Here is a 14,057-nt window from a genome sequence, read left to right on the forward strand (position 1 = left end):
ATGTATCCCTCATTTGTCTCAACAATGATTTGATTAAATGTATCATTGGTTGTCTCCTCCAATATTTTAAAAAGCATAAATTTAAGTCCAAATGACCCAAATAAGGTAAGGTAAATTGTAGGTAACACAAAATAAACGCAATAAACAATATATGAATTTATTTATTTATCACAATAATATTAATTATTAATTTAAAACTATTTATAAAATTAGTTACTAACTAATAAATAAAATTCTACTTGCCCATTGATTCTAGTCATTTTAAAATTTAAAAAAAATGATGCAAATAGTAACCGAGGCATGTACTTTTATAAATAAATTTATATGTGAAAAATTGGTAAAAGGAGGAGGTACTACATTCGTTATCTAAATATTTTTTTATATTTGTCCGTCCATCTCTTCACCACTTTAGTGACGGTTTTAAGAATTCTTTTTTTTATTGTTATTTTTACTTTTATGCAGTAGGCAGATAAAATAAAAATCAGAGGAATGGCTCTTGAGCCGGAGAAACTTATTTCCCCCTAGTGGAAATTGAACTCACAACTGACGTGTTAACATACTTGTGCCCCTGCGCCACGACAGTTTTTTTTTTTAATATTATTATTACGTTTGGTAATTATATTTATACAAATAGAATGCATCTCTCTCAAATAGAATGCATCTCTTTAAAATATCTTAAATATAATTGTCAAATACACTACTATTATTACTAGAGACCTTTATTCTTCATATTTTTCACGATTTCTTATACAAAAAACAATAAAAATATCGTACACATGGCTCATTTGGTGCAAAAGTGACGTAATTGCACTTTAAATAAAAAGAAGGTATATAATAATATGTTAATGTATACGGAAAGTCTATTTACAAACTTATTTACTTTACTTTGTTGATTGTCTCCTGAAATATAAAAAAATTTACAAATACGTACGTTTTTGCACTAAATAAGCGAAATTACGGCTAATATCAATTAAAACTAAAAATTATACACAGATTAAAAAAAATATACACATACATCTAAAATAAAACAAAAATCAGTCCAATCAAAAATGTCCAATCACAGCCTGACAGCACCCTGCGTCAAATCGTCATACAATTTCTGCGTCAAAGGAACATATTCACCTAATTTTTGATCTAAAAAGTATATAGGGTCATCATGAAGACTTATATTAAAACCTTGTTCCATCAGATCTCGTTTCTTTAATTTAAATGTAATGGTAAGAGGAGGCTCAGGGAGGATTCTAACGAATAACGGCCTTGCGTATGATGGGAGTGAATCGTTGAGTCCAGTAGCTAGGGCTGTCAAGTCCAATTTCTTTTCAGGGTCGATAATCGCTACCATGCCTGCTTTGCCTTCGACTCCTGGGATCTGAAAAAAAATATAATTTGTGTCTTAATTTTAATTTATTTTATTATATTTTTATAGTTACCCTAAAAATTCTAATTTAACTAGTCTAAAATTCAATACAAAATGGCCATAGATAAAACTAGATTTTGCATAATTAAATCTTTACAGCTTATTCTCGCTTGAATAATATGAATAAAGATATTTAGCGCCTATATTAATATTAATCCATCTTAAAACTATGAATATTTATGTTCACGAGATTTTATGCAAATATGGATAGTCAGTGACACCATCATGGGTAGCTGGGAAGTATTTTACAGTGTTTGGTTAGATATTCTACCTAGTTAGGAAAGATTAAAAATATATTAAATATTTAAGAAGAATTTGGCGAAAAGTGGCAAATGAAAGTATATGATTTGGAAGCGAAGTGTCTTAACATTAGTTTCCCAGGTTCTCAAAAATATGATTTTAAAAATGTTGTAGTGAACAATATAGCGGTTAATATGAGATACGCTTATTATGTTTTGCCGCGATTTGTCTAAATGAAAATATTTTTAAATATAATGGATTCCATATATAACGATTAATTATATTAATAATTATTTAATAATTATTATTTAAGGATAGTGGTGAAATTACAGTAGAATTAAAAAAAATGTTGCAGAATTTGTTACTTACGGCTACACCGTACACAACTGCATCTTTAAGTCCTATTAAATTGCTAATAACACCTTCTACTTCTGCTGTAGAAACATTTTCACCTCGCCACCTGTAATTAAGAATTATTGAATTTAAATAATTCTATATATTTTAGATATCTATTTTTTGTAAAAGGTGTAAATTATACACGTTTATGTAAAAATAGATTTAAATTCTAAGACAATATTGATGAGATGATTAGGTACTAAATTACCTATAAGTATCTCCAGTACGATCTCTAAAATAGAAATATCCGTAGTGATCCATCACTAATATGTCTCCGGTATTAAAGTAGCAATCGCCCTCGACTTTAACATTGCGAACCATTTTCTTCTCAGATGCTGTCTTATCAGCGTATCCGGCGAATGTGAGGATTGCCTTCTTTGAATCTATTTTTCCAAGAAGGACACCTGAAAAGATCATTTCCTATTATTTCATGTTATATATTTATTGTTGTAGAATATCTCCTACATTTTAAAGACAGAGGAGCCAAGTCTGAAGACGCTCCGTTCTCAGGTCAAAATAAAAAAAGTTTTGTCCGTCTCGATGGCCTTAATTAGAAATGTATACTTACAAAGAGAACAAATCTAAAACATTGCCTAAAGTAGAGAAAATGGATTTTTGTTTGTAAAAACTATAAGTACACTTGAAATATCTTAATTCACAGATTCTCTTTAGCAGGACATGTAGAGGGAACCTAGTGTTAAGCGCAGCGCTTCTAGCTTTCCGACGAAGACATTGCAGGTTGAGTGGCGGGCCTCAACGCCGCGAATGAAATAATTTATTACAATTTTTAATCGTTGCTACCAGGGTCTTTGTATTATATATAAAAATTGTGTTTCTATTAATTTAAAGTATAATATAATTACCAGGCTCATAAGGACCACAATTGACGCATCTTCCGTTTTTATCTTTCAAAATTTCACCAGTAACTTCATCACATCTAGAACAATTTATTGATTCATTCGTTGTTATAATATGTTAAAAGTATATTAAGATACTACAGTACCCCATCTTCAACCGAATTCGGGTGGCATTGCATGTGTGTTGGCGGAACTGAACGTTGCGCTTTACTTCGTTACCAGAGCAAGAAAATGAAAATATACAATATGTCATTTCCTCGAAAGAAAAAATAAATAAATAAGAAAACAAATTACGTTTTCGTATAAGAATAGAAGTTATTAGCCTTCATATTGCAAAGCACTTACTTGACTAAGGTAAGAGGGTATATCGAGGACACTAGACGACTCAGAAATCCAATAGCGCCCACTTTAGAATCCAAGTTTACTGAAATTAATATTAAGAAATCATTTATTGACAATGAAATTTATTTTTAGGCTGGTTTATTTATATTTTTTATTATATAAGCTGAAATAATTAAGTTAATTTGATTTGTATGTGAATTTGTATTTGACATTGTAGAGCAAGAAATTTCACGCTTTTACCTGCATAGAATAATAGACTGAGAAAAACTGATGTTTAACCACTTCGTACCTCACTTCGGCACATTTCATATTAAGTGGCGGAACTTAACGCCACGTTCCTACCAGGCCAGGAAAAGGAAAGAAAACGTATTCTTTCTTTCACGTTACCTTCATTGGCCCGATGGTCATTGTAAAACAGTTAAGATGATTCGCAATGAAAACAATACATACGTAGTAATGGTAACAGAATATCTTAACATTAGGTTTCCAGGTTCCCTCTGCCTATCTTACTATGTGCAAGATACAGCGTAAAACTAAAAAAAACATACCCAAATTACTATTTCCTTCTGTCGCTCCATAGAACTCTAAAATCCGCTTGATTCCAAATCGTTTTATGAATTCCTGCCAGATTTGAGGTCGTAGGCCGTTGCCAATAATTATTCTTACTTTGTGAGATCTGTCTTCAGGTCCTGGGGGCACTGCTAAGAGATATCGACAGATTTCTCCAATGTATTGAGTTGCCTGGAAATTTAAATAATTTATATTGAACTATCTTACGGTAAAATGTGAGTAAACAGGGTTTTAACAAATAAAGGACTTAAACATACACCCGACTTAAAAGAGGAGGAGATTTTCAATGCGATATTTTTTTAACTAGGCCTTTTTGTTGTTTAGGCCAAGCTTTCTGATCCAATTTATGTGATTATTTTCTTATTTGCGGCGCAATAATTGATATTTTATTCCATTACAATTTAATTCATTTTTTTTTAAATGAAACTATTTACATATATATGAACAGGCTTCATGATTCTGAAAGAAGAACTCAATACGTGAGGAAATTCAGAAAAATTTAAGAATTTAGTTAATTTTTTGAGTCACACTCGGGAAAATTCATTGTTTTTATTTCCGCGATCTGATAACAAGACATCGTTCGGCGGTGAGCTCCGAAGCAAATGTATCAAAAATTGAGCAGACGGTGGGGAATTCAAGGTTTTTACACTAGGTTCCGTCTGTCTATCCAACTATAATGTAAGAACCCAAAAAAACTTAAATAAGCACTTACTGTACATCCATGCTTAGCAGCGTCCTTCCAATAGCTTCTAGCTGAGAATTTCTTTTTCAATACAACAGTGCAACCTTGTGTCAGACACTGTCCAGCACCTAACACTCCTCCAGCAGTATGATGGAGGGGCAAAGGATCGTATAGGATGTCTGACGAATTGAGACGTGCTGATCTATGTACACCGAGTGGTATTAGAAGATATCTAAAAATAAAAATCAAATCAGCTTGACATTGTATGCAGCACACAGCAGGGTAGGCAGAGGGAACCTAATGTTAAATTAATTAGAGAAGATTATTTTATAAGATATTAAAAATCAAGACTATATAATATATACAGTGACTTTCGTAGTACCAAAGTCACAGTATATAAGTCAATAAGTCACAATACAGCTGCGGTTAAGTAAGTGCCTTAAGTATCTTAAGATTACCGCGTTGAACCAAAGAAAGAGATATCAACTAACCTTATATTAGTTATAATAGCTGCTTTTGGGAAACCAGTAGTGCCACTTGTGTATATGTATAACAACGTATCTCTTGGCTTGGCTGGTTCGACATCAGTGAAGTTTTCACTTGACATTTCATTCAACTCAGCGGATAAATTTATTGTATCTGGCAACACAGTCGTAGATCCTCTTTCCGGAGAATTATATTGAAATAGCGGGAAGTCTGGTATTTCATTTTGTATTGTTTTTATTGCTGTAATACAAATAGCAGTGTGTCAAAATAATTACTTTTTTATCATTTTTAACAACTTACTACGTATAAAATTGGCTTAAATAATACTAAAAATGAATTAATAGTAAGCTATTTCCTGGAGTATTATTATTGTATTAGATATTTCATATTATTTGTGTTGAGAGTACACGGAGATGAAAATAAATCACCCCCGATTGGAAATCAAACCCACAACTTATCATGGCGGCTTCTTATATACACATATACCGATAGCTGCAGTACAAAATCCTTCTACTTTACTTGAACCTCCAGAGACGTAAAAGGAAATCCCAAATAGATACTAGAATGCTAATTAAAATTCAAGGACCAGATTCACTATGGAGGTCAATAGTAATAGGCGTGTTACACATTAATTACGAAATTAAATGCTTAGAGTATATCTTTAATATTGTGACATAAATGGTACACGCCTGGTTGAATTTGATAGTAGGTTTAAGGTCCACTCTTATAGTATTTTTTTTTTATTTTAGCAATGCGACTCTAGTGCGCCGTTTTAAGTTCAATTTCCATTCTGGGGAATAAAATATTTAATAATTTAATATCTTCGGTAACGAATCAAAAACGCGGCTGGTAGTTCCGAAATTCAACACGCAATGTATGTCTCAAGAACTCAGCGGAATTGGGGAACGGAAGTGTCTTAACACTAGTCAAAGGTTAGGTTCAAGTCAAATATAAATATTGTAACGTCTAAGTGAATAAATTAATGTCCTTTTAAGGATTTTTTCAGTAAATAAATGATTTTTGTATTAATATTTTATAGTTTTAATATTAAACTTGGAGTATAAAATATAGACTGTAGGCCATTTTTTAAGTAGTAGTATATCATTAATATTATATCCTTCGAAGAAATTTGGAAATAATATTAGGTATCTAATTATTAAATATTTAGCCGTATTGAACAGACAAAAACAATTTAAATTTCATATTGTACATATAAACCTAGTGTTAAGACACTGCACTTTTGGCCCAATATTTGAGACGGTACATTAGGTACGGTATATCTTGTTACTAAAGCAAGTAAACGAAGATAACTTTTTACTCTAAGTTATAATCTATCTGAAAATCGTCGTTTTCTTCCCCAAAAGAAGGAAAAATATTTATAATTCCCGACTTACCATCAGCCATTTCATCACCAAAAATAACAGCTTTGCAGCCAGCTATTCTCAAGCAGTGAATCAGTTGAGCTCCTCTCAGATTAGTATTAATGAGAGCAGTAGTGACCCTCAACTTGGCAAGACCAAGCCAAAGGAACACGTACTCAGGTTGAGTCTCCATGAACAAAGCGATTACTTCCCCTGTCTTGAAACCTTGGCGTTTGAAGTACCACGCTATGCGATTGCTGAATTCGTCTCCCTGTGATTATTTTATGACACTTATTTAGAAATTTATAAAATTTTATGTATGATATTGTCTTGTACATTAAATATATGTAACTCTATAATGATAGACTGATATCAATCCGTAGGGATGCACAATAAGAGACGCTACTACAAATTCTTTTCAGGAACGTAAAAACACGATTTTATATTTACAGCATTATATGGCACATAAAATTTACAATAATTATATACAAAACAAACAAACATCGTTTGCTAACTATATTCATTAATTGACAAATTACCTGCGAATGGAGAATATTTTTTTCAATTTGCATTATTTATATATAAAAATTGAAATCTTGCTATTTAAATTTACCTCTTTGAATGTGATTGATCTGTCTTCCAATACAAAAGCCTTTTTGTTCGGTGATTTCTTAGCAACGTTGGCCCACCGGCTAACCACAGTGGTGCCTGTTTTCTCCCATATCCATATTGTAAACATTGTGGTTAGTAGAACTCTCAGTCCTCTGAAATTATATACACACACACACACAACGTAGTAGGCACAGGGAACCCAGTGTTAAGTCACTCCGGTCCACATTTTCCACCGAATTAAGGAGGCATTCGTGATGCGTTGGCGCCAGAGCGAAGAAATGAAAATATTAAATAATTTTTCTCAAGTGGGAATCGAACCCACAACCTGTTGTGTTTATAGTCACACTATGTGCCCGTAAGCTTCTGTTAAGATCATGAAAAAATATTAATATTTCAATAATTAATAATCAGATTTAAGTTAATCTTATTTACGTTTTTTATATAATAAAGTCAATAAACATATTATATAAAGGATAAAGATTATACACATAAAATAACTTATAATTGATAACTATAAAACCTCTAATAAATTAATTTTTAACAAAAAAAACGGACTTCAAACAAGGAATTAAAAAGTAAAAAATCATTTTACATAAAATAATATAAGAATTAAAAATAATTATATTATTTTAATGTAAAATGTAAAAACAATATAATAATAAAAAATAAAATAATGGAGTCGGTGTCAAGCTAATGCTACTACAAAATCAAATTACTAAGCCTGTTTGTTTTACTTGGTACTCACTAAATAAATAAAAAAATGAAATGCCTAAGTGAAATCTTATCAATCAATTGATAATTAACCTAAATATATAACCATCTGTCGACTGCCATCATCATAATGGATTTTTTTCTTTTTTTTTAGTGGTCACGCTGTATCTTCCATATAACAGGGTAGACAGAGTAGGTAAAGGGAACCTGGGACTCTAGTGTTGAGACATTCCGTTCCTCATAAAGACACTTCCGTTCCCATTGAAACTCCCCCGTGGTGAAACTCTCTATAACGTATTGTGTGATACTAGAGAGAGGAAATGAAAATATTGTATATTTCTTTGCTCCGAGTTTGAATCGAACTCACAACCGTTGCGTTAACAGTCGTATGCTTATGCCCCTTCGCCACTAGGGCCTCAAATTATTTACTTATTTAATAGTTAAGACAAAGATTACGGGTTAAAAATTGGAAGAACCATTTCTATTACAATCACGGATTTTTACCCGATCCCCATTTATCACTCTATTTTCGAGACATCGTTTCTTAAGTAATGGAAGTTAACGCCACGCTTTGTCATTTATATGAAAATCTCCTTGCCTCTATATGAAAATAATTTCAATATAGCCACTACCCCATATGAAATTAAACCTACAACCATCACGTTTAGCCAGAGCCATAGTTATGACCTCAATACCCTCACGGACTTTAATCTGTCTCACAATTGTAAAGGTGTTCTGTAGAAATCGACAATCTTTCCATCGAGGGACGGATGCTCTTGATTACTCTATTGAAATAGGTGTCCGCTTATACCTTGACCTCGTGGCATCATGATTTGACTGACAATGTTACTAGAATGTCAAGCTTGTAAGCTATTTATATATTTTTATTTTATTAGTATATCATGAAATTGGTACGCAACTCGCGGTAAGCAAGACGAACTCGCACTATTTGCAACCAACCTTTCCTAGATGCAGAATAGACAGATAACTTGAGAACAAGGTGTAAGACACTCCGATCCCGTTAGGTCTTCACTTCCATTCCCCACTTTCTGCCGAATTCTGTATTCATCGCGTGTTGAGTAACGGAACTTAACCCCACTCTTTTCTTTGTTACCAAAGCGAAAACATGGAAATATCAAATATTTCATTTTCTCAAGTGGGAATCGAACCCACGACCTGTTTTCTTTTAAGTCACACCTTTGTGTCCCTGCCACATCCGGCTTCAAGGTATATATGTATATAAGAGCATATCAATCCCATTTTAGCAAAAAACCGGATGGCACCCATTGTCCCGGTACCGGTGACACCTCGCCTAGACTAGGTAGATACTTTTATTGAATGATTATGTTACATAAGATATCGAGTGCAAGTAAACTACTTTTGATTGGAGTAATTGGAATAATGTACGGTGAAAATGGAATAATATATACGAAGATTGAAAAAACCGTCGTCGCTCAGCGGCACTAGGGTGTGACTGTAACGGAATGGTGGGTTTGATCTCCACTCGAGGAAATTAAATATTTATTTATATTTATATTTTCATTTCTTCGCTCTGGTGTCGAGACAAAGAGCGGCGTTGAGATCCGCCACTCAACACGCAATGCCTCCAGAATTGTGCAAAAAGTGGGGAACGGAGTGTTTTAACACGTTTAAATTCCCTTTCCCAACCCTGCTGTGTGCGGGATACAGCGTGAAACTGAAAGAAAAATTGAAAAATGATCTATTCGAATAGGATTTGAATTGATTTGATTGAAAAGTTAAATTACTTATGTAGATAAGACTCATAAAATTACCTTAATAGTTTATTTTATTTCATAATAAAGGAAATATATATTTTTTTGTATATAAACAGTAAGACTAAAACTTTTATAGGTAGGTACATAAATTATATGAACAATGGTGAACTTTGATCTGCATCATGAGAATTATATTTCAATTTCATATATAAATGAAACTTAATATAACATTGGTAAAACGCACGGTCATGGCGCCGCTGTAGTACAATGTATGACGGTTGGGAGTTCGATCCCCGCTCGGAGAACTGAGAGAAATTTCATTTCTTCATTCTGATAACAAGGCAAAGCCTGCATTTTGTAGTAGGCAAAGGGAACCTAGTTAACACTAGGTCTACAATCTATTAGGTATACAATCCGTTCCCAGTTCCGTTCTCCTAGTTATTAGTCTCACTACCAATTTGAGGAAATTAAAATATTAAATATTTCATTGATATGAATCGAACCCAGAACCTGTCGCGTATATAGTCGCACGCTTGCGCCCCTGCGCCACGACTGGCCTCAATGTCAAGTTTTGTGTATATTCAATATTAATGCATAAACTTATTGGAATCGAAAACTTATACCTAGAGGTAGGTATATATAATTAGGTACTATAGTGAATCAATATTACTACATTGAGGTCAGTTGTGACTGTAACCGCGACTGGTTGAGGGTTCGATCCGCACTCGAGGAAATTATATTATTATTTAATTTTATATTTTCATTACTTCGCTCTGGTTAGGCAGAGCGCAGCGTTGAGCTCCGCAACTTAACACACAATGCCTTCTTTCCAGGTCCAGGTTTCCTCTGCCTATCCTGTTGTGTGCAGTCCTTATTCATAGTAGTTTTTGTAGACATGGCTATTGGCATACACTGACCTAATAACCGATGTGTCAATCTGGAGGTTATCAATTTAAACTATATAAGAGCCGTTGAACGATTGAGAAATTGACATCGACCTCAAGCCCATCTCTATTTTAAATAAAAATATTATATTTAAATGTATTTTATTGGTACAATTAATATTATCTTCTATTGTGTATGAGGGTGTGTGTGTGTGTGTATTTCTGTTATGTGGTATTAGTGTATATTTTTAAACATTTTTTCGCCAATCAGAAAAATATGCTTTTCACTTGAAAGAAGCATATTTGAGGCATAAATCATTAAAAATAATATTAAAAGTATAAAAGTTCATAGATAATAAATGTTTTCTGTTGAAATCAGTTTTCTAAAACATGTATGCACATAAAAATGATCATATTCCAATGGAGATATAAATGAATTCTTATCATTGTCAGTTATTTTATCATTAAATCTGTTTCCGTAGTAGTCAATTATTAAAATAATTAATATTGACAAATTAAAAAACATTATTAAAAATATATATATAAAACAAAAACAACTAAAATGATTTCAGATAGTAATGCTGAATGCTATTTATATCAACACAGGTTGTTTTGTTTTTTGAAACAATTGAAATCTTTATTTAGATTATGATAATAATATACATAATTTATTAAAATAGTGTAGACACCTTTAATAACCAATTGAGTAGTCTAAGCAGGCGAAGCCGCGAGCGAGTCGTTAGCGTTAAATTAAGAAGAATCAGGTGAAACCAAATAATTTTCTTATATTTATATAAAATTTACTCGACAGGTCTAGATTATATATATTTCTCGAAGAAACTAATATTTGTTAGTATTTATAGAAATCCAAGCCTCAATAAGATACAATACGTCTGTACTTTGATCCCTTTTATGCGGTTATGTTAGCACTCTACAGTTCTACACCGTGTAACTTATACCATAGAATAGAGAATATATCGAGGTCGTTGCGGCGCAGTGGTGCCCCACTGTCTGATTGTAAGCGAGACGGTTGTGGTTTCGATCCCTACTCGCGGGAATTATTTTTTTTTTATTTTCTCGGTGAGGTTTTTGTAAGAAGAGAAAGCATGGCGTTGAATTTCTCTACTCAACATACTACTACTACATACTAGGTTCCCTCTGTCTACCTTTCCTATGCTACTCGTATGATCTATTTTTACTAGTAGTCTTCTGCATAGATGCTTTAAAATGTTGGTTAAGTCCGTTAAGTTATACTTACAACATATCTCTACAAAATGTCTTCTTCCATATATACACCCACTGATATCGATCTCCAGTCATCAAATAAACGGCCAGAGCAATGATAAGGCTTCCGAGGAACGGTGAGTTTTTCACTAACCATAGTAAAATTCCGCATATTGAAGCTATTGTTGTAAGTATAATATATTTCCGATTCTCCGCCTCTTCGAAGCGAACTTCTGTCTTTTCCGCCATAATTCCTCTGCTTTTAGTTCGATGACATAATTTTGGAATCTGAAATGATTGAAATTGAATTACAAATGGTTAAGCTTTACGTTGTGTCCCATATAGTAAAGTTACTTACTATACTCAATGCTTTCACAATTCGGCAAAAAGCGGGGAACAGAAGTGTCGTAATGGGAACGGAGTGTTTTAACACTAGGTTCCTAGGCTCCATCGGCTTACATGTGCAAAAAAGCTATAAAACCTTTTAATCAATTGAATATCATTTCTATGATTTATACGTACATATGTATGTAAGTATGTATGTTTGTACATGCACTAAAATGTCATAGTAAATAACGTACTTTGGTCGTAGCGTGTTTCATTACATTCATTGACCTATTTCATTCTTATATAACGAGATAAATAATTATCACGTGGAACGTTCCTTAACCAATATACCTGCTTAATGAAGATCTTACTAAATATTAATATCTATTATAAATCAATTAAAAACAACTATGTATGTAACACTTAAAAAGTAATAAAATTATTAAGAATTATAACAAGACAAAAATTATTATTGTTTCATAATACACACGCGTAACTTAACACTGTTCTCGTATATAGCAGGATAAACTGAGGGACCAAGTGCTAAGACTGATTTAGAAATCTAGTGTAAAAACACTCTGTTCTCATTAAGACATTTCCGTTCCCCCATTTCCGCCAAAGTCTGAAAGTATTGCGTGTTGAGTTGCAGAACTCGGCGCTGCTCTTTGTTTCGTTACCGGAGCGAGAAAATAAAAATATTTAATATTTGATTCCCCCGATTGTGAATTGAACCCACAACCATTGCGATCACGTCTGCACTACGACGGCACAACTTAAACATTCATACAAAAATATATCTGTATGATAATCTTCATACAATAAAAAAAAGCCATACGTAGCCAACAATGACATGTGTTTGACCGGATGCTATAATTTTTTAAATTGCGTACGCGCAGATACCAGTGTAAGGGGACTGGAGTCAAATGGCGTGAATGAATGTCACTTTAAGTATATACATACATATATAGGTTTGTATGTATGTGTATGCGGGAATTTCTTCTAAACATTGCTTTTTCGAATTCAATATATGTATATATTTTTAACTTCTCACACTGTATCCCATACATAGCAGTACATGGCGGTAAGAGAGGAAAAATAGGAACCTAGTATTAATACACTCCGTTCCCATCAAGACCATTCCACTTGCGTTCCGTCTAATTCTTGAGACATTATGTGCTCAGTGGCGGAACTGAACGCCGCGTTACGCCTCATTACTAAGCGAGTAAAAAGAACGTAGTTATTAAATATATTATTTCCTCAAGCGACAATAAAATCTCCAACCTGTCGTATTTACTGTCACGCTTGTGTCCTTGCTACGACTAATTACAATACAAAATGTTCTACAGTCAAATAAAATTTTGCAAGCAAGTTTATGTCATCGCTGTGAATTGAATTGGAAATGTCTTCGAAAAGGTGCCACAGAATAGGCAGAGGGAGCCTTTACACAAGGAACTCCTTTACTATCATGCGAGCTGAATGGCAGAACTGCACTCAGCGCATTGCCTTATTACCAAAGTGAGGAAAAAAGACCTCAAATATTTCATTTCATCGTGAGGTAATCGAACTCACAACCTGTTGCGTTTACACACTTGTACCCCTGCACTACGACTTGCGTCAATTAATGATGTTGTTAATATTAACTATAAAGATAAAGGACTCCAGAACAGGCCACTCAAGTTAAAGTAAAATGTTTGTAGCTTCAATCTTTTTCCCTCATAGCAGGGAGGACAAAGGGAACGTTGTGTGCATCTTAATGTAAAGTTCTTTTTGAGGGGACCCAACCCATAAATATCAAGTTTAGGTATAGTCGTTTAACGTTAGTTAATTTTTTATTTATTTATTTTAACACGATGTATCCCGAATATAGCGGAGTAGGCAGATAGAACCTGGGAACCTAATATTAAGACACTTTCTTTTGTTCCGTTCCTAAAGCCTCGTTACCGGAACGATGAAATGAAAATATTAATTATTTGATTTTATCGAGTGGGAAACGAACCCATGACATGTCACGTTTGTGCCTCTGCCTTACATAAATGTTTATATACACAGTACATAATTTATTATTATTTGTATTTGAAATATTATTTATATTTATATTATTATAAAAATTATTTATTTATTACCTTTTACACTAAACAACGTGTTAACACTCAGACTAGCAAAACACAACACTGAGAGTGAGTCCCAAATGAGTACTGATGTTGTGTACTAG

The 14,057-nt window shown here is 33.1% G+C and overlaps 1 protein-coding gene across 1 annotated transcript; it reads right to left on the minus strand.

The window, feature by feature from the left end:
• Positions 1–143: 143 nt before the first annotated feature.
• Positions 144–14,057, minus strand: Fatp3 (Fatty acid transport protein 3). The gene is made up of 12 exons (XM_085195020.1): positions 13,969–14,057; positions 11,553–11,806; positions 6,965–7,115; positions 6,385–6,622; positions 4,996–5,230; positions 4,535–4,736; positions 3,801–3,993; positions 3,256–3,334; positions 2,917–2,990; positions 2,262–2,457; positions 2,027–2,117; positions 144–1,369 (listed from the first exon to the last, which is right to left on the minus strand). The coding sequence occupies exons 2-12, from the start codon at positions 11,765–11,767 to the stop codon at positions 1,058–1,060; spliced, it is 1,986 nt and encodes a 661-aa protein (XP_085051146.1). The 5' UTR covers positions 11,768–11,806; positions 13,969–14,057; the 3' UTR covers positions 144–1,057.

The sequence above is a fragment of the Heliconius melpomene genome, chromosome 12 (assembly GCF_056956725.1).
Source record: "Heliconius melpomene rosina isolate 202511_hmr_F chromosome 12, ASM5695672v1, whole genome shotgun sequence".
Classification (NCBI taxonomy): Eukaryota; Metazoa; Arthropoda; class Insecta; order Lepidoptera; family Nymphalidae; genus Heliconius; species Heliconius melpomene.

Coding starts and splice junctions, on each gene's coding strand:
- Fatp3 (XM_085195020.1), bottom strand. CDS start 11,767: ATGGCGGAAAAGACAGAAGTTCGCTTCGAAGAGGCGGAGAATCGGAAA. Junction 2,458..2,916: donor TTGTGGTCCTTATGAGCCTG/GTAATTATATTA, acceptor TGATCTTTTCAG/GTGTCCTTCTTGGAAAAATA. Junction 1,370..2,026: donor CAGTTGTGTACGGTGTAGCC/GTAAGTAACAAA, acceptor ATTTTTTTTCAG/ATCCCAGGAGTCGAAGGCAA.